Source organism: Chiloscyllium plagiosum, unplaced genomic scaffold (assembly GCF_037043375.1).
Source record: "Chiloscyllium plagiosum isolate Xiang-an unplaced genomic scaffold, Cpla_swu_hap1 HiC_scaffold_18, whole genome shotgun sequence".
Taxonomy (NCBI): Eukaryota; Metazoa; Chordata; class Chondrichthyes; order Orectolobiformes; family Hemiscylliidae; genus Chiloscyllium; species Chiloscyllium plagiosum.
In genome coordinates this window covers 57,330,158-57,343,717 of record NW_028270156.1, presented here as the reverse complement: position 1 = coordinate 57,343,717, position 13,560 = coordinate 57,330,158, and the positions used below count along the sequence as shown (strand labels likewise).

Genomic DNA, 13,560 nt, shown 5'->3' with positions numbered 1-13,560 from the left:
TTACAAAAGTCCATGTAGACAATGTCCTCTGCCTTTATGTATCTTTTTGGTCACGTCTTCAAAACAAAACTCAATCAAATATTTGAGACACTATTTCCCACTTACAAATTCATGCTAACTCTCCCTCATCAGTCCTTTGCTTTCCAAATATAGATCTTGCCTCTCAGAATCCCTTCCAATAACTTACCCACCACTGATGTTAGGCTCGCCAGTCTGTCGTTCATTGGCTTTTCATTGCAGCCCTTCTTAAGTAAAGGCATAACATTCGCTACTATGCAGTCTTCCAGAACCTTACCCATGACAGTCAATGGTACAAATATCTCTGCTCGGGGCCTTGCAACTTCTTCCCTAGTTTCGCACAATGTCCTGTGATGCACTTGATTAAATCCTAGAGATTTGTCTACCTTTATTCATTTTAAGATCTCCAGCACCTCCTCTTTTCTAAATAGACATCATTGTTTGTTTTCCCAAGTTCCCCAGCTTCCATGTCTTTCCCCATGGTAAGTGTTGATGAGAAGTATTCATTTAGGATCTTGTCCAGCTTCTATGGCTCCACACATAGATGATCTCGTTGATCTTTAAGGGGCCCCTATTCTCTCCCTAGTTACTCCTTTGCCCTTAGTATATTCCTTTACTTTATCTGTCAAAGCTATCTCATGTCTTTTTTTTGCCCTCCTGATTTCCCTCTTAAGTGTACACCTCCACCCCTTGCATTCATCAAGGGATTTAATTGATCCCAGCTATCTATACCTGACATATGCTTCCTTTTTCTTAACCAGAGCCTCAACATCTCTAGTTATCCAATTATCCTATTCCTGCCAGTCTTGCCCTTGACCCAGTACCGGGAACATGCTGGCCCTGAAGTCTCATTACCTCGCTTTTGAAAATCCCACTTTATTTAAAATTAATTGGTTTATCACAACAAAGTTGTTTATACTGATTTTGCTCATGCCAGTAAATACTAATCCTCTGCTCCTGGTGTTATAATTCTTTCATAGCATTTCTGTTCACCAATTGCAGTCTCATTATTGAGTAATATGTCAATTTATTACAAAATATGGTCTCATTTCCCAGACAAACATCTAGCTTTGTTGGATGATACAATAGGCTCAGGGTAGAGGTACAACTTGGCGAGGTTATATAAGCAGTTCTGATAATATATAATTCCATTCTTTGTCCTTTTTGTTGTGGCCCCCTCAGTCTTTTGTTCCTCTGTACTGTTCATTTTTTTTTTACATGAATTTGATATTTTTTGATCAAAGACCAATTGGGAAGGCTGCATCCTGCTTGTTTAACATAATTAATTTCTGCAACGCACTTATCGTTAATGAGATGCAGAAAAATAAAATGGAAACATTTAAATGAAAAGGGGAATTCTTGGCTGTGGTTAACTAAATCACATATGAGTTTTTGAAAAGAATCAGGTGTTTGTTCATTGGTAAATTCATTCTACATAGAATAATTATTGAAATCTTACAATATATATGTCCTTTCCATATATCCATTTACTTTTTACATATCATGTGTTCAGTTTCTGCCATTCTGTATTGATTGTGCCTCAGTAAGCAGCACTCTGGCAGTTTGAGTCATAAGCTTGCAGATTCAAGTCTTGCTCCAGTCAAGTCTATCACGACATTACCAAGCTGAGAGGACAGTGAGCCCACAGTTTTACTGTGCAAGTGGAGGAACCATCTTTAGCACAAGATGTTAAACTAAGGCTCCGTCTCAGCCTCCGTATAAAAGATTCCATGCCAATTCTTTGAAGGAGAGCTGGGGAGTTATTTCAGTGTCCAGTGCAATACTTATCTCCCTTCTGCATGTTCAAAACCAGATGATCTGGTCATTATCACGTGTGGTAGTCAGCTGCAGTCAGAATTGGTTGTTGCAATGCCTACATCAGAACAATGACTTCTTACTTTCTCTTCACTCACCTAGTGGTGTATGAGGCATACAAAGCCTTTACTTATGTCTACTTCCAGAGTTAGAATCTCCAATTATGGCTAGCATGTCACCTGTGACTATAGCCACTCTGCATCAAGCGTATCTGACCAGGAGACTCTCTTGCTATCTCTCTTGCTAGCTGCCAAAGATTTATCGAAAGGATTTGCAGATTAGTCAACAATCTCTTTGGCCTCACTACGGACTCATATTCCATGACCACCAAGTCCTGGAGTGGGTCTCAAATCAAGAGTTTCTGGCTCGAGGGCCACGAAGAGTGACTTACTTTATAAAGTACTTGATTATCTATAATCACTTTAGGGTATTCTGTGTTCATGAAAGACATTAAATGAATATAAATCTGTATTTCTTTCTCACCCTGTGACTATTAATTGACTTATTTTGTTAGTTTTGCTGAACTGAGTTGGAATTTGCATGCTCCTGTTTGTACACTGATTTACTTCTGGTTCTATTGGATTGAAGGTAGCTCACTGAGTTGCTTCACTATAAATTGGGAATCCACGGACAATTAGTTCAATGAATCTTCCCGAAGAATGCAGAAGTCGTGATACATAGAATAAGAGATGATATTCAATCGGTATTGAAGTAGCTTCCAGTTTTTGCTTTTGTTTTGTTGTTAGAATAATGCAGATAGGTGATAGTGAATATATGCATTACTGTGTGAGAGCTCAGTTAGTTCCTGTCTCTCAATGAGAGGTTCCTCAATAGTGAACATTATAATAGTGTTATCTTCAGTTGAATTAGAAAAGACATACTTCACTTCAGGATTTAGCTAATCACTAGTCTCTTGATTTTATTGTGCTTTAAAGCAAAATCTCCTAAATTTGTTAGATTAATTTGCTCCATCTCCATCCTTTATCTATCCATTATCATGCCTCATATCTATAAGCTTAACTTCAAGATCTCAAGATTTCATAGAGAACTTTAATTATATCTGCCATACTATAGTCCCCATCCTCAAAGCTCCCTCATTCTTAAGGGAAAGAAAAAGTCTGCATTAACAAAGCACCTTTCAGATGACCCATAGCTCCCCACATCACAATCAATGCATTTAGTTTCCAACCTCATTTGAAAAGTGGGTTTATGTAAGTTTATTCCCACCTGACAGGATAGTTTAATGTTTCTATCAAAGGTTAGGGCCTCCAATATTCTGTACACTATAATGCATTTAATTGTAATTCTGGACTTTGTGCTCCAGTCTGCAAAAGGGCTTGCACCCATCATTTTCAGATTTTGAGGCAAGGATGCTACCCTTGGGCTAAAGCTGACTCCCTGCAATAACTTAATCCTAGAGCTCAGTAAAGTGGCTATAAACAGCAAAGAGAGGGAAAGTAAAAGTAGGGGGGGGGGGTGCAAAACATTAATCAGTGTATACTCTTCCTGATACAGGGGAAACCAAATAAATCTAGGGTGAATCCTTGCCAAATAACTGCAAGGATAATCACCCTGAGATCAATCCTTTTGATTTCACTTTAAAATTTTACACTGGCTTTTCCCCCTTAGATTTGATACAAACACTATCTCCCTTTGTTAGGACTTTGGCAGCTTTCTAGTATGAATATTGAAAATGCTGTTGTTCTTTACATTCCCACTCCATTTACATTTTGTCAATCTGGATTTATTTTTATTCCCTTATCTTTCTGATCTGTTTTCACAGTTTGATCAACAGATTCCTATTTTTAACAAAATTTGCTCAAGCTGTAAACCTCGAGAGTATTTCTTCCTTTAAGATTAGTATTTGGCACATTTGTCGAATGACCTTAACTTTCATCTCTACTTCTGCTTTACTTGCCTTTGGTGTAAAGAGGCTTGCATGTCTTCTTCTGTCAGTGCTTGGATCTGAAATGTTACTGTGCCCTTTCTGTTTAAGTGCTTGATTTGAATGCCCAGCACTTTGCTTTATTGAGGACTTCCGGTATTTGCAATTATTTTCTTTTATGTAAAAAATATGAATGCCATTTAGCAGTCCTTCCATCTCATGACAAAGACAACTTTTTATTTTTAAACACTTTTTTCATCTCTGGTATCAAAAGGAAATTGGATAAGTACTTGAGGGTAGTAAACTTTCAGGACTACTCAATAGAGCAGGGGCATGGGACTTACTGGTTTGCTTTACATAATGGGGAGGGGGAAATGTGATTGGCAGAATTTCTCCAGAAAGCTGGCAAGCCCATATCTGTCTTTCATCTCTCTCTTTTTGTTAGAGTGTATGTTTTTTCTCTCTCTCTCTCTCTCTCTCTCTCTCTGTTACTTTGAACTGAATTGGCTTTATTGTCGCATGTACTCAAATGAGTACAGTGAAAAGTTTACAAGTCGCCACTTATAGTGCCATCTTAGGTACCAAAGTATAGATTCTTAGGGGAAAATATTAGAAAAATAAAAAAAATCCAATAACTTAGACAAATAGAGAAGTAAGAGTTCAGAATAATATTCCTTACAGCCCAGACCGGGCTGGACTTCACCTTGAGGCCGGGAGTCCAGGTCCGTGCTGGCTTTCATCCCAGACATAACTGATGTAACTCAAGGATGGGAGGTAAAAAGAGAAAGAAAGAAAAGAGAAATGAGGAAGGGGAAAAAAAGAAACAGATGGAGTGAATGAGTTCTGGCTCATGAGTCCTATGGCACCGCCATCCTGAATGGACTTTGTTCAAACCCTTTTTATCTGCAGTTATTTGTTAATTTCCTTTGCTCACTTGACATGCTTTCCTCCTTCATCCCCCCCCCCCCATGTGACTTGTGTCTTGTGCTGAAGAATGGGTCCATCGGCTACTTAGCTTCCAGTCTAAGTGATCCTTGATATATTGTTGGACTAGAAATTTGACTGGAGGGTATTAGGTTAGCAAAAGAAAGGAAACCATTCAAATGTCTAATCATCTGAATTTTTTGTAATTGCTTTTGCATCAATGCCTTTTAAAATCTAACCGTATGATTAGGCATTTCTCAAAACATTTCTGTTTGCATGAAGTCTGATGACAAGAAGTGATGGGTCGCTGCATATGAAATAAGCCTTTATTTAATCTCTGCTACCCGCCTCTAAGCTTTGTCTCACAATTTGAATATGATGATTATTTAACGGTGACTAAAGTAGAAACTTGTGTAGGTGCTGATCTTTTAAATGCTACCAAAGAAAAACATTCAACTGAAATAGTTTGCAACTTGGCTTGAGAGGGAATGAAAGTTGGTCTTTATTTTTGTTGTAACATTTCTGTCTGCATATAAAATGTTTCAGTTACTGTTTCACTGAGGTTACTAGAAACCTTTGTTAATCATTTGCTAATTGTAATGATGACTATAATGTTACGATCTTAGCACAGACCATTAAGCGAAAGAAACCAAAATACCTTGAATTTGTTTAAAAGATTCCACTGTTTGAAAGAAGTGAATTTACAACAAAAACTTCAAATAAAGCAAATGCTACTAAATAAACACTTTTTAGCAATGAATTATACTTGACATTGTCAAATACAATCACATACTTTAGGCTAAGTCTTGAACTAACTGTTTTTTGGGAACTAAGGTATGTGACTAAGGTAAGGAACTGGGGTATGTGACTTTTTAAAAGGTGCAGACAGGAAGGAAAAAATGGGAGGATAATTATTGATATGGGATGAAATAAGTAGTATGGCAAGAAATGATCTTTGATCCGAAGATATAAAATCTATATGGGTGAAAGTAAAAAAAAGAGAAGTTGACACTAGGCAGGCTGGTCTGTAGACCCCTAACAAAAGCTAGGTAAAAACAATGACTGCAAATCTGGAAACCAGATTCTGGATTAGTGGTGCTGGAAGAGCACAGCAGTTCAGGCAGCATCCGAGGAGCAGTAAAATCGACGTTTTGGGCAAAAGCCCTTCATCAGGAATACAGGCAGAGAGCCTGAAGGGTGGAGAGATAAGCTAGAGGAGGGTGGGGGTGGGGAGAAAGTAGCAGAGTACATGGTTGAAGAGCTTCAGGGCAGAGGAAATGTGGATGCTGCTTGAACTGCTGTGCTCTTCCAGCACCACTAATCCAGAATCTGGTTTCCAGTCATTGTTTTTACCTAGTTGATTTTAACCCTACTGCGAATCCTCTTGCAAGGATGCCTGCCTTGAAGAAGTTTTCCTCCTCTCTCTGCAAGAATCTCAAGGAGTCCCTCTCCCACTGCAACTCCCAGGTCATTTCCTCTGCCCTGAAGCTCTTCAACCATGTACTCTGCTACTTTCTCCCCACCCCCGTCCTCCTCTCACTTATCTCTCCACCCTTCAGGCTCTCTGCCTGTATTCCTGATGAAGGGCTTTTGCCCTAACCGTCGATTTTACTGCTCCTCGGATGCTGCCTGAACTGCTGTGCTCTTCCAGCACCATTAATTCCTAACAAAAGCTATTCAGTCAGACTTAGAATAAATCAGGAGATCATGAGGGCATCTAAAAAGGCAATAAGTTAATAATGATGACTTTTATCATCATGTAGATTTGGCTAATCAAATCGGCAGAGATAGACATCAGGAAAAATATGTATTTGAGATAGTTTCCTATAATAATGCTGGAGAATGGAAACAGAAAATGCTGGATTTCAGTTTCGTCTAGCACTTTCTGTTTTTGTTCTGGTTACAATATGTTGTGGGTTCAAACAAGCATCAAGGTATCTTGGATCTGGTGAGATGTGAAGAGGCAGGTTGAGTAAGTGATGTTAGAGTGAAAGGACCCCTTGGAAACAGAGATCGCAACATGGTAGAACTTGGCTTTCAGTTTGAGAGGGAGGAACATTTGTGCTAACAACTGCAGTACGCTTAAATAACAGTAATTACAAAGGAATGAGTGCTGAGCTAACTGGAGTGGACTGGGAAAGGATTTCAGCAGTCAAGACAATTGACAAATAACTGTTAAGAAAATGCTTCATGGCTCACAGCAGAAATATGTTCCAGTGAGAGGGAATGAGACTCGGATGTGGATGAACCAACCCTGGTTAACCAGGGAAGATGAGTTTGGCATCAGATTGAACGAAAAAAATTGTGTGGCAAATATTAGTGATAAGCCAGAAGATTGGAAAGGTTTTGAAAAGCAACAAAAGACAGCCAGAAAAAAAAGTGAGAAAATAACTTTTGAGCATAAATGTGCAAGTAGTTTCAAGACAGTGAGCAAAGGCTTCTTTTAATATAGAAAAAGGAAGAGAGAGATGCCAGAGAGAACGTAGGCCCCTTTGAGAATGAGGCTGGGGAAATAATAAAACAGAACCAGGAAATGGCAGAGGAATTTAGTCTTCACAGTAAAAAACACAATGTTTCAAAACTACCTTTTTTTATCAGTACACCCATCAGAAAGTCTGGCAATTTAACAGAGTCTTGATGGTTATCCACTTTCTTAGGAATGACCCCACCTTAGAAGTTTTAGGGATTTCTCAGGACAAGACTGAAAATGGGAAATATCCCTGTCCACTTATATTCCCTCACTCTTCGCAAATTCTCGTTCTGCCTGTTTGACAGTGTAGAGGGAGAAATCTATTTGTTTCGGTTTAACAGCTATTTGCTGGCGGAACTCAAGTGTTATTTAACCTCACGGTTATTACAGTTTGGCTGATTTTTTTTTTCAACAATCATTATTATAATGGGGTGGGGTGTAAATCTCAGGTTGTTAAATGGCTTAAAGAGGTAACCGAACAAATTCTTTGCAAGCAACAGAATTGATTTTCTAAGGAATTAAGTACTTGAGATACTTAAATACTTTGAATGCCTTTTGAGTACCAGAGGACTCCAGTGCTTATGGGATGATACATAAGTATTGGTAAGCATCCTTAGAAGAGGAAGCGGAAGCTGAGGTATATGAAGTATCTATTTCCCAATGGGTATGGTACTACACTGCACAGCTTGTTTGGCTTTATTGTCAGTAGTTCAGACTAATATTGCTTGTAATGTATCTGCATGTTCATATGAAATAGTGGTTGATGATTCCAGGGCTGAGAGTCAGGGCATGTCATCAGTGTTTTTTTAAAAATTTGGTTGTAGTTTATGAGGCATTTATTTTTTATTCTTAATTCCTTTAGAAGTGCAGCTGAGCCACTCCTTTGAAGTGCTGCTGTTCATGTAGTGGATCTAGAAAGGGGGATTCCAGGATTTTGACCAGTGACAGGGAAGGAATGGTAAAAATGTACATGTGAGGATGACCTGAGATTTGGAGATATATTTTCAACGCTCCTGCTCTTTTAGGTGGTATGAAAGGAGTTGTGAGTATGATCTTATCAGTGTGCTGCTTAACCAGTCAGTGGCTTTTTCAGAAATAAGTTGTGTCAACCACAATGATGCATGCGTGATTCCAAATCCACAGCAGTCAACAGACCAAGGAAAGGCAATACCCTGTCTCATGGGCAGCAATGAACTTAAATAGGTTTTTGCAACACTTTAGTAGTTTTAATGAGATCCAGCATTTTGTTCCACATTTATTCAACTAAAAAAACTGACATGAGCTTTGAACTTCCACTTACAGAGAATTAGTCTCAACCACTGAATTATTAGTCCAGGAACATTATCATGAAAATACCATTCGATGTAAGTTGATAAGTGTCTTTTTGGATCCCCTGAGTTAATAAAATATCATTCGGATGTTTGCATTCACTGAAATAGGCTGATCAGTGTATGAGGGATAAGGGAGCTTGAGGAGGTACACAAAGTGGTGTGGAAATATTAAGAAAGGCAGGTCTATCACCTCCCAGCCTCCACTGTATTTTGCATGCAGTGGAATGGGGTCGGGTATCCTGTCTGCCCATGTTTTTGTCCTAATCAAAACTCTTAAGTGGTTACTTAAGGGATTCCTATCATATTTTACAAGCAATGGGGATCCTCATGCTATTGGTGAGAAGTTTAAGCATATTTTGGTGATCTGTCTATATAATTTGGATTGTCCCATCTGTTTGATGACTCCAGTATCCACAGAGGGATCTCCTCAGCCCATGGCCCTACACTCCCTTCAATAAAGAGAAGGCCTCGCTCTCATTGCACCCAACCTCTCCTGCCACCAGGGCTTGTCTGATTGTCTCCAGTATGCCCACTCAGCATACTTGCTTTTCTGCTCTCTGGCATTGGGAAACAGGATATCGTCCCTCATGGTGGTGGAGACCATAATCTTTGGCATTGAATTGCTTGGATCAATCAGAACTGTACTGACTTCCAGGGCCAACAAAACTGGACTCTTCAATGTCCCTGCACTGCAGGTGAGACAAGGGAAAGGCTCTCGCTCTCACTTTGCTAAAATTCAGTCACTGTCCAAAGAAGCCAGAAAAACAATATGTTCAGCAACCTGCAAAACCAAGAATTCCAAAATTGACTGGTCAACTTTTGACATCAAAGTTATCAGCACCATCTATTAATGGTAACACCCTGTTATCTAGTCTTTGAACAATGAAGTGATTGTTCTATACTTTTTCTTTGTTTCAAAAGAAGAGAGACATATCTTCTCACTGCTGAATTCGATGAGCGTAAGCCTCAACCCATGGTCTTCAGGACTCAGGAACTGGTTTCCACAAAAGAGTCTTAATGGTGGGGCATCGTGATAGTTGCCATATATCATGCGCCCCATACTGGAATTACAGAAGTGGTAAATCACGTCCATTGTCCTTTAAACTCTGATGGAAAAAGTGAGGACTGCAGATGCTGGAGATCAGAGCTGAAAATGTGGTGCTGGAAAAGCGCAGCAGGTCAGGCAGCATCCAAGGAGCAGGAGAATCGACGTTTCGGGCATTAGCCCTTCTTCAGGATTCCTGAAGAAGGGCTTATGCCCGAAACGTCGATTCTCCTGCTCCTTGGATACTGCCTGACCTGCTGCGCTTTTTCAGCAACACATTTTCAGCTTTAAACTCTGATAGTTTGCTATCATTGAAGGAAAACTTGACGTAAAATGCAAATTGAAACTCCCATATTTCAGCAAATACAATCACTTCCAAGTAATTCACCGTGAGATTAAATCAACAAAATGAGAGTCATAATGAAGGATTTTTGTACGTACGATTGAATCAGTGATTAAAGACATTATTTGCATAATCCACAGCAATATGGATTGAGGGTGTTTACTGAACTGATGTCAGTGACAGTGGCAGTGAAGACAGTAGAATTAACATTGGCACCCAGGGTTAGTCAACAGGAAACAATTGGTGGGGGTTGATGCTTCCAAATGCTAGCGAGAAAATCCAACTGAAGAATGTGAGAACAGAATGGTCATCATCTCTAACGTTAAGTTTACGTTCACAATGAAAATGTTCATTTGGACAAAGTAACAAGGGATTGGCGATCAGTGTCTGTGGAATCATACTCCAGCAAGAGTCAGGATCATCAGTAGAGGCATGAGAAATTCAAAGTAATCTAACTTGATGTTTTCTCTTTTTTTTTGTTCCCCATCAAGGGCATCCTCGCCACTGAATGTAAGTATCCTGTTGAATTCTGTAAATAATTGTATTTGTTGTTTATTTGATTAATCTGATATAAATGTCATTGTTCAAAAAAAATCAGAAGTTAATGAACTTCCCAAAAAATTATTCAAATACAACTAAGAATTGAAAAACCTCCATTAAGAAGGCAATGACCAGGTCCACTTTGTTCCAGTGACAGAATAAGTTCTGATTTGGAGATGCCGGTGTTGGACTAGGGTGTACAAAGTCAAAAATCACACAATACCAGGTTATAGTCCAACAGGTTTACTTGGAAGCACACTAGCTTTCAAAGTGTCGCTCCTTCATCTGAAAGCTAGTGTGCTTCCAAGTAAACCTGTTGGACTATAACCTGGTGTGTGATTTTTAACAGAATAAGTTCAACTGCAATGTTGATGTCTAGGACTTTTACAATATGAGGCTGTTCAGCCCCTTGAGGCTGTTCCACCTTGCAAACAGATGATTGCCAATCTGTGTATTGCTTCCATTTACCTGACTTTGTTCTATATGCCTTAATGCCTGTCCCTAACACAAATCTATCAATTGGCCTTCCCACAACAACAGTAAATCTTTGGGCAGAGGATTGAAACAAGGTTCAAGAATTGAAGGAGGAGTAAGAGTTGGTCCAGAAGTTTCCACAGGATTGCATGTGATATCCAATGTAGCATTAAAAGGGTGAAGCAATTGGCTAAGAGTCAACAAAGTTACTTCTAGAGGATAATGGGTAATGGATATTAATCCAAAGGAAGGAAATGGGCAGGGTAGGAACATTAGAAGAAACAAAGTAAATAGTAAGCAGGATGCCGTAACATTTTGGAGTTTTAAACGTTTCTTTGTCCTGTTCTGTTTGTTAATTCCTTTCAATTTAAGTATTTCACTATTCATTTAAAATTGAAGTGTTGTTGTGGGTGCATTGGTCACCTGGGTTCAGGTCCCATCTGCTCCAGAGGTGTGCAATAACATCTGTGAACAGGTTGATTGAAAAAAAAATCCTTTAACATTAGATCTTGAATGTATTGCAATGGATCAAGCTATGATATTTAACAAACATCTTTGATTGTGCTGTGTTGCAGTCTAAAGAGTTTTATGTGTCACCTTCAGAAATGAGGCATCTGGCACCTGCAAAGGATTTACTGACACCTGCTGGATGTGCAACAACTTACATTCACAAAACTGTTTTGCATTGTTAGCTGTGTTCAGCACAAATAATATTTGGCAAGGGAACAAATTTGGAGAATTTATGTTTAACTTTTAACTTTTGTTACTGATGTCCCTAGAACATTACTTGGGTTTCTGGATTAATAGTCTAGCGATTATTCCACTTGGCCATCGCCAACCCCATGCATACTTTCTGTATAGCTTGTAAACTGAAGGTAAATGAATCTATGGCAAGAGTAAGCCTCCTGATAGTTGGTATTTTCGGCTCCCAATGGAACAGAGGGAAATTAGATTATGCCGATGTTCTCAATGCCAGCCTTCCACTTTGCGCCACCATAAAACAACCTCATGCAGAACTTGGAACCCGTGTCCTACCTTACACCAATTTCCATTACAATTGTACAGATTTGCTTGTAGCACAGCAAAGTTTTAAAGTGCTAAATTTTGTTTGAAAATCTTGGGACATTTTATGACATTCAGGACTGTGCCTTAAGCTCTGGGCTTTCTCAGCCTTACCCATATCTGTTTCCTCTCTCCCTCTGCTTTAGTACTGATCATAAACTGGAAAACACTAATATAAAACTAGTTCATTCAGAGAGACTTGCAACTTGAAAGATAATTTTGTACGGCTAAAAATATTCATTACTTTATGCTACTCTTGCAACAGTAAAACTGTTGCATTAATATGATAAAGTGACACCAAGTGATTTTGAGTTAAGAAAAAAACTGACTGACAACAGCCCTCAGATTGGATGAGTTGCAGTTTGTTCCAGACTTGACAGAACATTGCAGGCAGAAACATCCAAATCCAGCAAACAGAAAATGTCTCACTTCCTTAACTCTCTAAGACAGCGAAGAAAAAGAAACTATTAAAAAAAAGTAACCAGAAAGATAAAATCTAATAGAAGACCAAAGTCCATCCCATTTAACTACTGAATCAAAGAATGGCACTTGTTTAACAGTCAACACCATGTCATCATTGCTAAAACCAAAAGACCTTTGTGCGACCCCTTATTCCACCCTTGTGGGCTGGGCTTCTGATTATTCAATCAAAAGGACAAATGTATTTACAATAAATAATTATTTTCCTTTTAATAATGAAACATGGTATGAATTGCTTTTGTGCCAAATAGCAGTGGGACAGGCAATTTAATCATCTTTGGAGAGGAATCAGAGTTAATATTTCAGGTCCAGTGACCCTTCCTCAGAGCTCACCGGACCCAAAACGTTAACTCTGATTTCTCTCCATAGATGCTGCCAGACCTGCTGAGGTTTTCTAGGAATTTCTGTTTTTGTTTCTGATTTTAATTTAATAATCTTGATGCTTTCAATTGGTTATTTTCACATTTGTGATGCCTTTTGGAATAGGGAGACTCAATTATTTACAGTTGCAGACGTCTACAGTGCACAAAAAGGCCCATTGGCCCTGCCCAGATCAAAAACAACCACCAAAGTATTCTAATCCCATTTGCCAGCACTTGTTTATAGCTTTGGCTCACTTCTCCCAGTTGAGTAGTAATACTGGTCTCTTTAAAACTTACCTCTTTTGTCACCTGAATTGAAAGCTACTGATGTGTATGACCAGTTGTCACATTGTATGTGATAAATCCCCCTGTGAAGTGGCTTGGAACACTGTATTGCATTTTGTTCTGTATCTTCAGAAGCTGATTATAAAACAAAACATCAACAATTTGCATCAGATATCATCTCAGTTGCATTTCTTGGTTCAGCTGCTGGAAAACTGAGGGAGTATATACGGGATCTTATGTGAAAAACATGCAATTTCTGCTTAAAATCAAAAGTGGGGGGAGGTATGGTATTACATTGTTATACCATTGTGGATGAATTATGTTATTGTCCCATGTATTTGGGGAAAACACAGTGAACTGGTCTCAGGGCTGCATTCTCCATTAAGGGTCCAGCTGAGGCCCGAGGAGTCCCTGGTCTCCACACCCTCCACCTCGCCAACATCATTTGGAGTCCCGGACCCAGGCCCACCACAGGGCCCCACTCCAGCTGCCGACGAGAGGAAAATGAAGACAAGGAAAGAGAAAG

General features: G+C 39.2%; 1 protein-coding gene across 9 annotated transcripts in view; it reads left to right on the top strand.

Moving 5' to 3' along the window:
* The window catches only part of LOC122558100 (receptor-type tyrosine-protein phosphatase eta-like), a 216,173-nt gene that overhangs the window by 33,999 nt on the left and 168,614 nt on the right, over positions 1-13,560 (top strand). For all 9 annotated transcript variants that reach the window (XM_087996696.1, XM_087996695.1, XM_087996699.1 and 6 more), the window contains exon 2: positions 10,323-10,341. In XM_087996696.1, coding sequence (XP_087852822.1) covers positions 10,323-10,341 — 19 coding nt within the window. The remainder of the gene's footprint in view (positions 1-10,322; positions 10,342-13,560) is intronic.